The sequence below is a fragment of the Phoca vitulina genome, unplaced genomic scaffold (genome assembly GCF_004348235.1).
Source record: "Phoca vitulina isolate PV1807 unplaced genomic scaffold, GSC_HSeal_1.0 scaffold30, whole genome shotgun sequence".
Taxonomy (NCBI): domain Eukaryota; kingdom Metazoa; phylum Chordata; class Mammalia; order Carnivora; family Phocidae; genus Phoca; species Phoca vitulina.
The window spans coordinates 699082-711699 of record NW_022589733.1 but is presented as its reverse complement, the minus strand read 5'-3'; the positions used below and the strand labels follow the sequence as shown (position 1 = coordinate 711699).

At 54.7% G+C, this 12618-nt stretch overlaps 1 protein-coding gene across 2 annotated transcripts in view; it reads right to left on the bottom strand.

Annotated features, from left to right (window-relative positions):
- GPT2 (glutamic--pyruvic transaminase 2) overlaps nt 1-12269 on the bottom strand; it is a 32786-nt gene extending 20517 nt beyond the window's left edge. The window contains exons 1-4 of one of the 2 annotated variants that reach the window (XM_032424236.1): nt 12168-12269; nt 11684-11954; nt 4157-4246; nt 1879-1987 (exon numbers count right to left, since the gene is read on the bottom strand). In XM_032424236.1, the coding sequence (XP_032280127.1) occupies nt 1879-1987; nt 4157-4246; nt 11684-11926 (442 nt within the window). In that variant the 5' untranslated portion in view covers nt 11927-11954; nt 12168-12269. Of the gene's footprint in view, nt 1-1878; nt 1988-4156; nt 4247-11683 lie in introns of both variants that reach the window. The other variant, XM_032424237.1, reaches the window with a different exon arrangement.
- Nucleotides 12270-12618: the final 349 nt, after the last annotated feature.

The window sequence follows — 12618 nt, the reverse complement described above, 5'->3', positions numbered from 1 at the left end:
GCTACAACACCCCAAGAGGGGACTCACATGAACGTGGCCTCCCAAACTCTTTCCCACAGCCCTGGCTGACAAGAGTTGCAAAAACTTGATGAAACTTCCTACAGGGAACAAAGAACCCCTCCCACTTCCCCAGACATTCACATCAGGTATGCAGAAGGCCAACACTCCGTCCCCCTGCCTCTCCTTGCAGCTTCCAGGAATCAGGCCCATGGCCACGGGGTCTTTGAGAAGCGCCTTTGTCCTGTGCGCTGGGCAGAGGGCGCAGGAGAGGAGACTGCAGGCTGGGCCTTTGGGCTGTCGGGTTGTTCTCTGCCAGCTTGTGGTTTCGGCCTTGCCACACAAGGCTGGCCCTCACCCTCCCCAGTCTGGCGGGCAGGAAAGCAAGGGGGAGCTGGCCCCCTCCTGAGAGGGACACCCTGAAGGACAGTGACCAGACTCGGACAGAGGGCTGGTGGAGCAACCACAGCAAGGAAGGTGGTAAGCACGGGGCTCTCACTGAAGGGAAAGAGCAGAAAAAGGAAGGGGAGGGGCTGGGGGATGACAGAGAGGCCAAAGGTAGCTGATCCTCTGCTGAGCAAGCCACAAGAATCACTCTCCCACGTTCCAGAACATTCAGGAACGTGTCCTAAAGAAGCTCTAAGAACAACTATTTTTCCTGGGGCGAGGAAAGCTGGATCCCCTGTGTAGGCGTGGGGCAGAGGAATGGGGCAAAAGTAAACAGAACAAAGAACAGGAGATGAGAACAAAGAACCAGAGGCCCAGAGACTAGAAATCCATCTCAGCAGCAAAGGGAGAGAGAGAATCATTTTCACATCTACGGGGGCCAAATTCCAGGGCCTCCCTCCATGGAGTGCTCCCTCCATAAGGAGGCAGATGGCTGGGCGTGGCCTTCCAGCAAAGAGGACCAAAGGCCGGGGTGGTGGGAACACAAGGAATGGGAGGGTGGACAGCACGGTCAGAAGGAAGGAACCCACCAAACGGGGTTCACAGGCATCTCACAGCACTCCCCTTCCCCAATAACTGCCTGCCCCTTCCTGCCCATGGGGGTGACAGACAGGCAAGAAGGCTGGACAAAGCCGCGCACCGCCCTTCACCCGGCCTGTCACTGAGGCCCATCCCTGGCTTAAACCCTCTGCTCTGAGGGGCGCCTGGGTGACTCAGGGTAAGCATCTGACTCTTTTTCTTTTTTTTTTTTAAAGATTTTATTTATTTGCCAGAGAGAGACACAGCGAGAGAGGGAACACAAGCAGGGGGAGCGGGAGAGGGAGAAGCAGGCTTCCCGCTGAGCCGAGAACCCGATGTGGGGCTCGATCCCAGGACCCTGGGATCATGACCTGAGCCGAAGGCAGACGCCCAACCGACTGAGCCACCCAGGCGCCCCAGCATCTGACTCTTGATTTCGGCTCAGGTCATGATCTCGGGGTCCTGGGATCGAGCCCTGCATTAGGCTCCGCACTTAGGAGGGAGTCGGCTTGAGGATTCTCTCCATCCCCCTGCTCTCTCTCTCTCTCTAAAATAAATAAATCTTTTTAAAAAAACAAACCAACCCTCTGCTCTGACAGAAGGGTCAGTTACTCAAGCTGGCTCCCAGGTGTAAAGCCAAACTCCAGGCCAGTGTAGGCTCTTGCAACTGAAGTGCCCTGGTCCTCCAAAAGGTATCATTTACCTCACTGCCCAGCTAACAGGAGCTGTACAGAGCAGACAAGAAGAGGAAGACTGTTTTTCATTACTCTGCGTGTCACCATGCCATACACGTTCACACACACACTCACATGAATAACTCTCCATTCGTGGCCAGGGCCCGGGCCCACACTCAAAACACATGCCCTCGGTACCCACTTCATGCCCTCTGGGACCTGGCTAGTCGGGGGGCCTCACCCAGGCTGTTCCCGCCACAAGCCTGTAGGATCCGCCGGGCTCGTTTCTTAGCATCTTCTGGGAAGCTGGGGCTGTCCAACAGGTTTGGGTAGGTGCAGAGTGCCATCACCTGGGGGAACAGAGGCGCGGGCTGGGCTCCCAGCACCCCCCCACCCCAAAGCGCCAGGAGGGGCACAAGGACCCTGAGCATTGACCCTGTGAAGATGACAACTCCGGGATGTGCTGGAGCATGCCTCTGTACGAGGGCTCCAGCCTGGGGGAGCTTGGGGGTGCACAGGGAGGAGCATGCTGGGCTCTTTGCAGCAGGAGAGATGCTGAAAGGTGGACTACATCATGACCTGGGCTTGGGACCCAAAGGGGGGCTGCCAGAAGAGGAGCCGGGGAAGAGAAGGAGCCTGCCCCTCAGTCCCTCGCCCCAACTCTTCCAAAGAGGACAGCAGTTCACACACCCAAGGCCACAAGATCCAGGGGGCTCCTGAGCCGGGACCAGGGCTGAGCAGGCAGGTGAACCCCAACTGAAAGGAGCACAGACCCCTTCCTAACTCACAGACTGCGTGTCCTCCCCCACGCCCTCAACCCCCTGCCCCCTTTCTCACCATCATCCCCTTTCCCAGCCAGAACTGAAAGCCGGGTCAGCTTTCCCATCTCTGTAACAGAAAATCACCCTAACCTCACAAATTAAGAGGATTAAGCAAGGAAATGTTTGCAGAAGTGCTGGTAAACCCCAGCTCACCGGGCAAGTCTAAGCTGGTAGCTTAGGAGCTGTGCCAAGAGCACTGAGGGGAGGTGGGGGCTTGTGGCTCTGACACCAGCTGGGTGACTTCAGGTGGGAGCTGGCTTCTTGGAGCCCCGCTCTTCTTCAATGGTACAATGGGGAGTGACCCGGCCTACCCTCTGCTCTCCTCCCACAGGCACTTGTGAAGAGGAGACAAGTGTGAAGGCTGCAGGATGCCAGCACCAGGTAGAAGCTGGGTTTGCCATAGCCAGAGGCAGAACTGGACTTGGGAACGTGTCAGGCAGCCAGAGAAGGCTGAGGCAACATTCCTGCCCAGAGCCCCAGGCATGTGTGGGGAACAGCTCTGGCCTCTTGCCTCCAGAGCTGCGTGAGTCTAGGATAGCCAGGGCCCTCCAGCCTCCTGCTGCCTCCGCCTCGCTGGCAAAGCTGCTCTGTTTGGTCTGATCCATTTCCCCATCCTGGGCCCAGGCTGGGGCCTCTTACATTCCCGGGCAGCTGGTGCGCTCCTGAGGTCAGCAGCAGTGGCCACGGGAGGGGAGGCCCAATGGATGTTCCTCAGGTCAGTGCCAGCCTCGGTTCTTTTCCCCAGACCCCGTGCAAACTCCCTGAGCTAAGTAAGGTCCCCACACCCCTCCACCCAGAGAGTAGGGCAGGGTCCGGGAAAAGGGCCGGGGCCTTCAGGGCTCAGCTGCCCTGCTTGCCCGAGCCTATGAACCTTAACCACGTAAGTGCCGTATTTTGCTCCAATTCTTCTTTGCCACTGCTGGTCTCTAGCCTCTGTTCAGGGGGCCCTATGGCATTTTCCCACCCTGTTTTTTACCCTCCAGCCCACCAATCCCCCAGTTTCAGCCCACGCAGCATCCTTGTGGCTGGTGCTCACACTGGAGCATAAAACCGCCTCCTGGAGACCCCAGGAGCAGGACGGGTCACAGCAGCAAGGCAACAGGAGAGGAGCAGCTGACAATGGTCTCCAACCCCACACTCTCCTGCTGGGCCAGGGGTGAGCACTTCATGCTCACTGTCGCTCTGGGGCCCCCAGCTGTCCTCCAAGGCAGGCTCTGGTGATCTGCACTTGCTCAAAGCCACCCAGGTGGTAAGTGGCAGAGTCAACACTCAAACTTGGGGTGTCTCACCTGGGATCAAAGTACCTGGACCCCCACATACCACCTCCCAGCCCACTGGGCCTCTACCTCTCCAAGCTGCCTCTGATGCGCTTATCAACCAAGCTCCGAACTTGGTATCAGAGACCATGACTATGGAAGGGCATCCCTGGGAGCCTCGTACACAAGAGTAACCCCAAAATGAATCTAGGCATTCTCGACAACTTTGGAAGGGGAGGAGGCTGAGGGAGAGACCCGGGGGACATGAGGCCCCGGAGGGGGCTGCTACTTTAAGGGCACCTCCCTGTGGGATTCTGATGCCTGCTGTGTCCGGAGGGGGCTGGACGGGGGAGCAAGCAGGGATGAGAGGAGCTGGCTGGCCCTACGAGCCTCCAGTTCTCTGCTTTCACCCAGCAGCCTCTGCTCCTGAGGGCCAGCTTACCTGTCGGAGGAAGGTTATTGGCTGCTGGCCCATGGCCTGGGCGTCCCCAATGTTGGCACGGATGACCTCAGTGAATGGTTTTTTGATACCCTGAGCAGAGAGAAGGCAACAGGTGGTTACTTGGAGACTCGCAGATCCTGGATTCCAGAGACCAAGCGATGCCCCCACAGGATATTAATAAACACTCCTATTTTGAGCCTTACCAGGTGTCAGGCGTCGTGCCAAGCCCTTGACATGGCTTGCCCCATTTAACCTTAACCACGACCCCATGAAGAACTAGTATTAATCTCATTTTACAAATGAGGAAAAATGAGGCTTCAAAAGGCTAAGAAACTTGCCTGAGATAACATAATTGATAAATACAGGACTGGGATTTGAAGCCAGACTCCAAGATGACTCTTCTTGCCACTATGCTCAGCGCCCCCCACTTTGAGAAGGCTGAAGAGCTCTCCTGGGCTACCACAGCACGCTGAGGAAGCTGCAGGTCCACGGCCGCCAGTCAACTGGGGCCTGCTGGGGATGCCTAAATAGAAGACCTTGGGGCAAAAGTGGTGGGAGGCAGGGGTCAGTAGCAGAGGCCCCCAGACGTCAGGGAGAGGCTCCCACAACTCGCCCCCAAGCACGGTTCCGCCTCAACAGCCTAAATAAATGGCAGGGGCACCACGGCCACCTGCCCCTCCAGAAGATCCCCGATCAGCGGGGACCTCTAGGCTTGTTCCCTTGCAACCTGGCTTTGCAGAATAAAGAATGTGGGCTGATTTTCACTTAAAAAAAAAAAAAAAAAAGGCACCAGAGATGGAAAGAGTGGCTGCAGAACAAACTCGTGGCCACTGCCTAAGCAATGTGTTCAGCACCAGAAGGAGGTCCCAGAGGGACTCAGACACCTGCCAACCTCAACGTCGGGGAGTGGGGGGGTGGGGGAGTGACTAAAGGACTCCCCGCTGCTGTGGAGAAAACGCACTTTGGACGGAGGTTTGTGGGGATCTGGAAATGTGGGGATTCCACAGAGCTCCCTGATAAGTCCAGAATTTGCCACTAGAAGAGTAACAATCAGCAGCAGGTTCAAGGACCTCCCAGGGTGGCTGAAGGATTCCCCGAGACAAACACTACGAAAGCACTTGGCAGAGTACAAACATCATCATCTTACAAAGCCCGGCCAAGGACAAGGTCGACAGGGTCGTGGGTAGAGTTAAGAAGGCTGTGGGGCAAGGAGGTGGCAGGACCGAGGGGTGGCCTGGGTGCAAGGCCTGGCCACCTTCCCATCTCCAGCTGCCCTTTCCTCAAGGGCATGCTAAATTCAAATTTTAAAAATACAATTCTATGTGGTTTTTTAAAAATTTTTTATTTAAATTCAATTTAGTTAACATGTAGTGTATTGTTAGTTTCAAGGGTAGAATTTAGTGATTCATCAGTTGCATCTAACACCCAGTGCTCATTACATCAAGTGCCCTCCTTCATGCCCATCCCCCAGTTACCTCATCCCCCTCCAGCAACCCTCAGTTTGTTTCCTAGAGTTAAGTGTCTCTTAGGGTTTGCCTCCCTGCTTTCTATGGTTTTGACCCTTGTCTTTTCTCCATTTCCCACAATGTGGGAATAAAAGCACCTTTAGAAAACTTTCCCTTTTCAAAATCAGTAATATATACCTTAAGTAAAACACAGTGACCTTAAGGGACGAAAGTAGCTGGCAAAGAAGTTTTCCTGACCCTCCCCTGCCACTCCTAAGACCCTCCCATATATCTGGCTGCTCTGGAGTGAGAAGGCATGGAGTAGGGGACAGAGCAGGCTGAGGAGGGTGTCTCAGAAATGGCCCTGGACCTTCATAAACAGGGCTTGATAAGTCTCCAGAAGCTTATGGGGGGAAGAGGCCTTTTAATTCCCTGTGTCCCTTCTGCAGAGCTCTTCAGGGGTGGTCAGTATGAAAAGAGGTCCCAGGGTGCATGGGAGAAGCAGCTTAAGTGTCCTGAGGGCCAAGGCATATGGGTGGCACCACCCTCTGCTCCAGGGCTAGGACAGGGGTGAGAGCAGGACCCTGGAGACAGACTGTGAGGCCTGTGGCCCCAGGGCTCACCCCAGGGGCAGGAGGCTGGCAGTGGAGGAGGGGCCAGGCCACGGTGTGCAAAGGGGCAGGACCCACCCACCCCTTGGCCCCAGCCTGGGCTCCGGGCACAGGTCCTTCTGTCAGCCTGTGAACTGCCACAGCCCCCCAAGCCTGGCCAGCGGAATACAGGTAATTTCTATGGTATGGGCACAGTCCATTCTTTGGTGGGGATAAAATCTGTCGCAGTCGAGAGCCAGGAACCAACACACAGCTGCGGGCCCTCAGCCAGCCCAGTGCAGGGAGAGGATATGCCTGGAACAGAGCCCTGGATGTTCCTTTCCCATGCCCGCCCCCTGCACTGCTCAACCGAATTCAGGGCCTGCTGACAAGAAGCCTAGGAACACTGAGCATCTCTTTTCTTGAGTCTGGGTACCCACAGACCCCAGACATTTTGCTGTGATGGATGAGCTGGGGGGGGGTGGGGGAGATTGGCTCCCTTGTGGGCAGCAGACCAGCCTGCCCAGCCAAAGGCCTCCATACAGAGGAGACTGTTCTGGGCAGATTCCTATCTCTAGGTACTCAAGGTCCACACGGGATGGGAAATACCAAGGAGCCAGGGACAGACTCCTGCCCAGAGTGACTCATCCAGGCCTGGTAGGCACACCCAGTGGTGACCTTGCCTCAGCCCAGCCCCCAGGAGCCTGTCGGGTCAGCAGGTAGCATCCAGTTTCCTCCCACAGTATCCTAGAGCACATCTAGATAATCCACTTGCATACATCCCGCCCAGAACTACTTCCCTCTGGGACAGTGAGATAAGATCCTACCCAGGGGAACTCCTTCCCCACCATCCAGCTTAAATAGGGATCAGGGAATAAGCCCTCAGGTTCAAGAATGGCATATTTCAGAGGGTGTTACCAAGGAGAAGGAAAAAGACTATCATTGTCCTTCCCAGTTGACAGGCCCAACATCACTAGGAGGGTTGAGGGCCCAATGATGATTCTAACAGGCTCAAGGCAGTTTTCTTGAGTGAGGGATGGCTCCTGTCATTTCATGTGATACGTGGGGTGGGGGGGGGCGGGGAAGAGTTGGTAGGGCAGTTATATCCTGGAACAGAGCCCTGGATGTTCCTTTCCCATGCCCGCCCCCTGCATTGCTCAACCAATTCAGGGCCTGCTGACAAGAAGTCTGGGAACACTGAGGGGCACCTGGGTGGCTCAGTCGTTAAGCGTCTGCCTTCGGCTCGGGTCATGATCTCAGGGTCCTGAGATCGAGCCCCACATCGGGCTCCCTGCTCAGCAAGAGGCCTGCTTCTCCCTCTCCCCCTGCTTGTGTTCCCTCTCTCGCTATGTCTTTATCTGTCAAGTGAATAAATAAAATCTTTAAAAAAAAAAAAAAAAAGTCTGGGAACACTGAGCATCTCTTTTCTTGGGTCTGGGTACCCAAGGTCCCACCAAGGTCCCCATGGGATGGGAAATACCCTGAACTCTGAGGGTCTGTGGGAGGGTCACCTGTAGAAACTGAGACTCACAGGGCAGAAGCAGGAAGGAAAGCTGATGAGCTCCAAATAGGATAATTCATGACGGCAAGGCTAAGGCCCAGGCAAGACAGAGCAAACCCTGCAGAATGCATTCCCAGACCCAGAGAGACTCAGCATGAAGGCGAGGAAAGGGCATCCTGTGGCGCTTCTCCTCAAGCAACTCTCATTAGTTTGAGAAAAGGACTCTTAAGAGTTCTAACTGGTTTCTAGCTGTTTTCAAAGCATCATTACTAACATCTCAAACTAGTCTTTAAAAGAAATAAATTGGCCCCATTTTGCAGATGCATAAACTGAAGGCAAGGTGCTCTAAGAGACTTCTCTGAGGCCCACAGCATGTAAAGCAAAGCCCAGGATGCAGGTCCATGGTGACCTGGGCAGGGTGGGTGGTGGAGGGTTTGTTCTACTAGAAGCCCACACTACAAATTTATTTTAAAGTAGCATCTTGGGGCGCCTGGGTGGCTCAGTCGGTTAAACGACTGCCTTCGGCTCAGGTCATGATCCTGGAGTCCCTGGATCGAGTCCCGCATCAGGCTCCCTGCTCGGTGGGGAGTCTGCTTCTCCCTCTGACCCTCCCCCTTCTCATGTGCTCTCTCTCTCATTCTCTAATAAATAAAATCTTTAAAAAAAATAAAAATAAAAAAAAAAAAAGTAGCATCTAAACTCTAAAGAAAATGACCAGTGAGATTTCACCACCTGTGCTTGGAACAGCCAGGGTTGCCGATCTTAGTTCTCAGCTAACTACAACCATGTGCTATCTAGCACCTTCCATTTTTACCAGTGTAGATGCAGTACAAACTGATGTTAACAGTCATAATCAGTTTTTCCCTCTATTTATGAATGTTTTGCCCCAACTGTGTGTACTTTACAAATAGAAGTAAAGCCACTCCTCTGTCTCTACTTGTGCCAACTTCCTCCCTTCTTGCAATAAAGAAAAAAAGAAGTAGGTTGAGGAAGAACTGACAGATCTTTTCAAAACTCCTACTAATTGCAGCTTATTTTTAAGTGCTGCTCCCAGTGAACACCAGGATCTGAAAAGCTAGTACTTTCTCCCCCTTGGAGCTTGGAGCTGTTGTCAGCGAGAAACAGGGCCTCCCTGAGAGCACACAGACGGCACTGGAGGAAAATGGACCCTTTCACACCCACTTAGCCAACCACCCCTCCCTCCTTCAGGCTTTCCTGAGCATTTTCCACTCCTATCACAGAAGGAAGGAGGACGGGGCTCGCCCGGCAAGCCACCTCAAAGTCAAACACCAGAACCAAAAGGCAACACAAAGACCAGAACACCTTCAGATGGACAAGACGGTACAAAAGTCAGGGCAGGGGTTGGTGGGGGGATGAATCTCTGGGCCCACCAAGCCACCTCTCTCCTTTTATAGACTGGGGAAACCAAAGTCCAGAGAGGATATGAGATTCACCCCAAGTCACCCTACAAATCCTTACCCATCCCATCTGTACCCAATCAAACCCTTTATAACATCAGTCCAGTTGTGATCATTGCAGTTCAAAACAGAGATAGAAAAAAACGACGCTGTGCACAGCCAAGCCAAAAAAAGAAAAAAAAATGACTGGGAAAATATGGCTCTCTCAGAAGGGGCACTGTGTAAGCCAGCGAAGTAGAGCGAGGCTGTCTCCCAAAATGAAAGGTTTAAGTGAGGCTATGCTGGCTTGGCTGAGCTATGTCTTCAGCACCTAGACCGGGACAAAGTGAGAATAAAACGAGAAGGGAGGAGCTTGAATGAAAGCACCAGAAAGCAGGTGCATAGAAAACTCAACTTACTCAAGAGTAAGCCATGGGAATGTGGGGCATCTGTCCCAGAAATCACAGGGTGTTTCCAGCTTAAATGACCAAGAAATTTGTCCACCTCAAACATGGAACCATACCCTGGGCTGGAAACCCTTCATGGTTCCTCACTTCACACCGAAACCCCCACTCTGCACCAGAAAAGTCCTGAGCCCGGCACCCAGGACTCCAGCCCACCTTTTCTGTCTCATTGATCTCCCATATCCCCCTGCCATAGTGCTCTTCAAATAGCACCAACCCCTGCCCCAAATAGCCAGAACTTCCCAACCTTCCATCTTTGCTCACAGCTCCCACGTGGAATTCTCTCACATTTTTCTCTGCCTGCTAAAAAATCCCACCAGTCCTTAAAGAATTGGTGGGGGAGAGGCTCAGGTCCAGAGAACAGGTGGGCAGTCAGCCTCCTGAAGACAAAGACAGGACACCTTTCTGTCCTAATCATCCTCATACTTCACGGAGCCCACACCCAAGCTGCTATTTAGCAAAAGGTAGATAGAGACAATTCCTGGAGCCCTTACCAGCTCTGAAACCGGAGGAATTAGCTCTAAAGTGATAAGCCAGGAACAATTTAATCTCAGCTTTGTTTTAACAGGGAGACTGTTGTCTCAAGGACAGGCAGCTCCAGTTGTCCAGATAGCCACAAGGAGCAGAGTGGCAAAACTCATGTTTTCAGTCCCTGGCCCACCTCAGGCCAGGGAAGCACAGAAACCGAGCCAGTCTTCTGTGGGCCAAACCTTAAACTTAGCCCTGCAAGAAGTCAGAGGGAGACCCTGGACTCTGACTTGTTCAGCTCACTATTTTCAGCCTGGAGAACTGGGCATCCCACCACTGCTTCCTCCCACGCATTCAAGGGACACTAAGTGATCAACTCGCCCCAGAGTCACCCAGTCTAGAGCCTCTGAGAGCAAGATCAAGGAATCCTCCCCCACCCGCATTCTGGGCTACAACTATCTTAAGCAAGCAGCTGTTTCATCAGATATTACAAATCTGGGCGCCTGGGTGGCTCAGTTGGTTAAGCGACTGCCTTCAGCTCAGGTCATGAGCCCGGGGTCCCGGGATGGAGTCCCACATTGGGCTCCTGGCTCAGCGGGGAGCCTGCTTCTCCCTCTGACCCCTTCCCCTCTCATGCTGTTTCTCTCTCGCTCACTCTCTAATAAATAAATAAAATCTTAAAAAAAAAAAAAGATATTACAAATCTTAGGAGTATTTGCTTTTTTTTTTTTCATTGCCACTCTTGACTCGGCCTCCTCAATTCCACTCAGGTTAGAACTGGTATCTTACAGAAGTAGCTCTTACACACACCCAGTCACCCTGGTTGTAGGAAGAGAGAAATCACTCCTGGGGATGCGGACACTTTTACATGCAACTACAAACTAAAGCCAAGATCCCAGCCAGCCAGTCACCAAGACAAAGAAAGTCCCACAGCCATCCTACCAAGGCCCCAAAGGCTCAAGACTTTGACTACCCGCTGGGGATGAGTGTATCCCCAGAGAACAAACTGTGGTGGCCAATCAAGGTTTCAGTGAGGGGCCTAAGGGCAGGAATTGTCAGGACCCTCCTCCACACCTCCACTCTTGTCAGGGAACCACTACTGTCAGAATGACCCAAAAGGTCTCAGAAAGAAAAAAGCTTTGGGAACAAACCCAAGTCTTAGAGCCTTCCTCCCTCTCCTACCTAACATGGTATCCTTCCCAACACTCCCATCCAGCACCCCCTTACACCATTCCTCCATTTTACTTTCTTCAAAGCACTTATTCACTATCTGAAATTCTCTTATTTCCTGCTGGTTGTTGCCCTCCCCCCATGGATCTTGGTTCCACCGCGGGTAGGACAGCCACATAACGTGCAGTGCCTGGCACTACCGGTCGCTCAATTATAATTGATGAATTCAGTTCAACAAGTGAACCGTATCTGAGGGCCTTACTTTGTGCCAGGTGCCGGGAACCAGTGGGTGAAGGGATGGGAGGAGTGCATTCTTGTTTTAGCCAACCTTGGCTGAATGAAGAAGCTGGCCACCCGGGTGGGAGGAAGCCCCAGGGGGTGGACCCCAGCCGCGGACAGCTACTGCTCTCCTCCCGCCCGACCCCCGCGCGATTCGGCGACCCTAGCCTCCCTGGGCCCTCCCGCCCGGCGGGCCCCGGCGCCCGCGCTCACCCGCTGCAGCTCGAGCTCGATCTCGCCGGCCTTGAGCACGATGGGTCCCCGCACCGCATACTCCACAGCCTTCACCTGCGGGTTCATGGACTCAAGCGTAAGGATGCGCTCGCGCCGGCTCCGCTCGGGCCGCACCTTGAGCACTGCCGAGGCCTCGGCGGCCGCGCTGCTCTGACTGCGGCCCCACGGGCCCGGGGTCCGGGGGCAGCAGCCCCGCCAGACCAGTGCCGCTGCCCGCTGCATCGCGCGCCCGCCCAGGGAAACCTTGACACTAGAAGAAAAAGAACAAACACGTCGCGCACAGTCGAAGGCGGGCACCAGTGCCCCCACCCCCAAGCCCAGCCAAGGGCCCTTTCAGCGAGCGGTGCCAGCCTGGCTCCGGGGCCGGGTGCCCATCCCCCGGCGACTCGGACCCTCCACCGCGCTACTGCAGAGCCAAAGCAATTTCTGCAAAAGCTGCGCCCAATGCACGCATGCAACGTGCCTGTCGCCACCGCCTGGCCACCCCTCGCTGAGCCCAGCTAGCGCGCGCGCCTGAAACTGGCCCCGGGCTTCGGCACCCGCAGCCGCATTTCAGCGCCCAGCGCCCGCACCGCCCGGCCCCCTGCGCTCGCACACCCACAGCCGGCGGGTCCGCCCCGGACCTGCCCACTGGCTCCTGGGCCTTGTAGTTCCCCAGTCTTCTTCCTGAGCCGATGTAGAGAGCTGGCTGAACTACAAGTCCCATAGTGCTCCGCGCTGGCCTGATAGGGGGCCGGGCCGGAGGCGGGAACGGTCTTCAGACTCTGCCAGGGGCTGGGCGGGCTCTTTGTCCCCTCTGAGGGGCTGGAGAGTTGGGCTGGGGCAGGGCCAGGGGCTGTTCTTTCAGCCTTCTACGAATTTAGAGCTATTTGCCGTGTCTCCTTGGAGCCGCATCCCTCCCTCTCACAACTCCT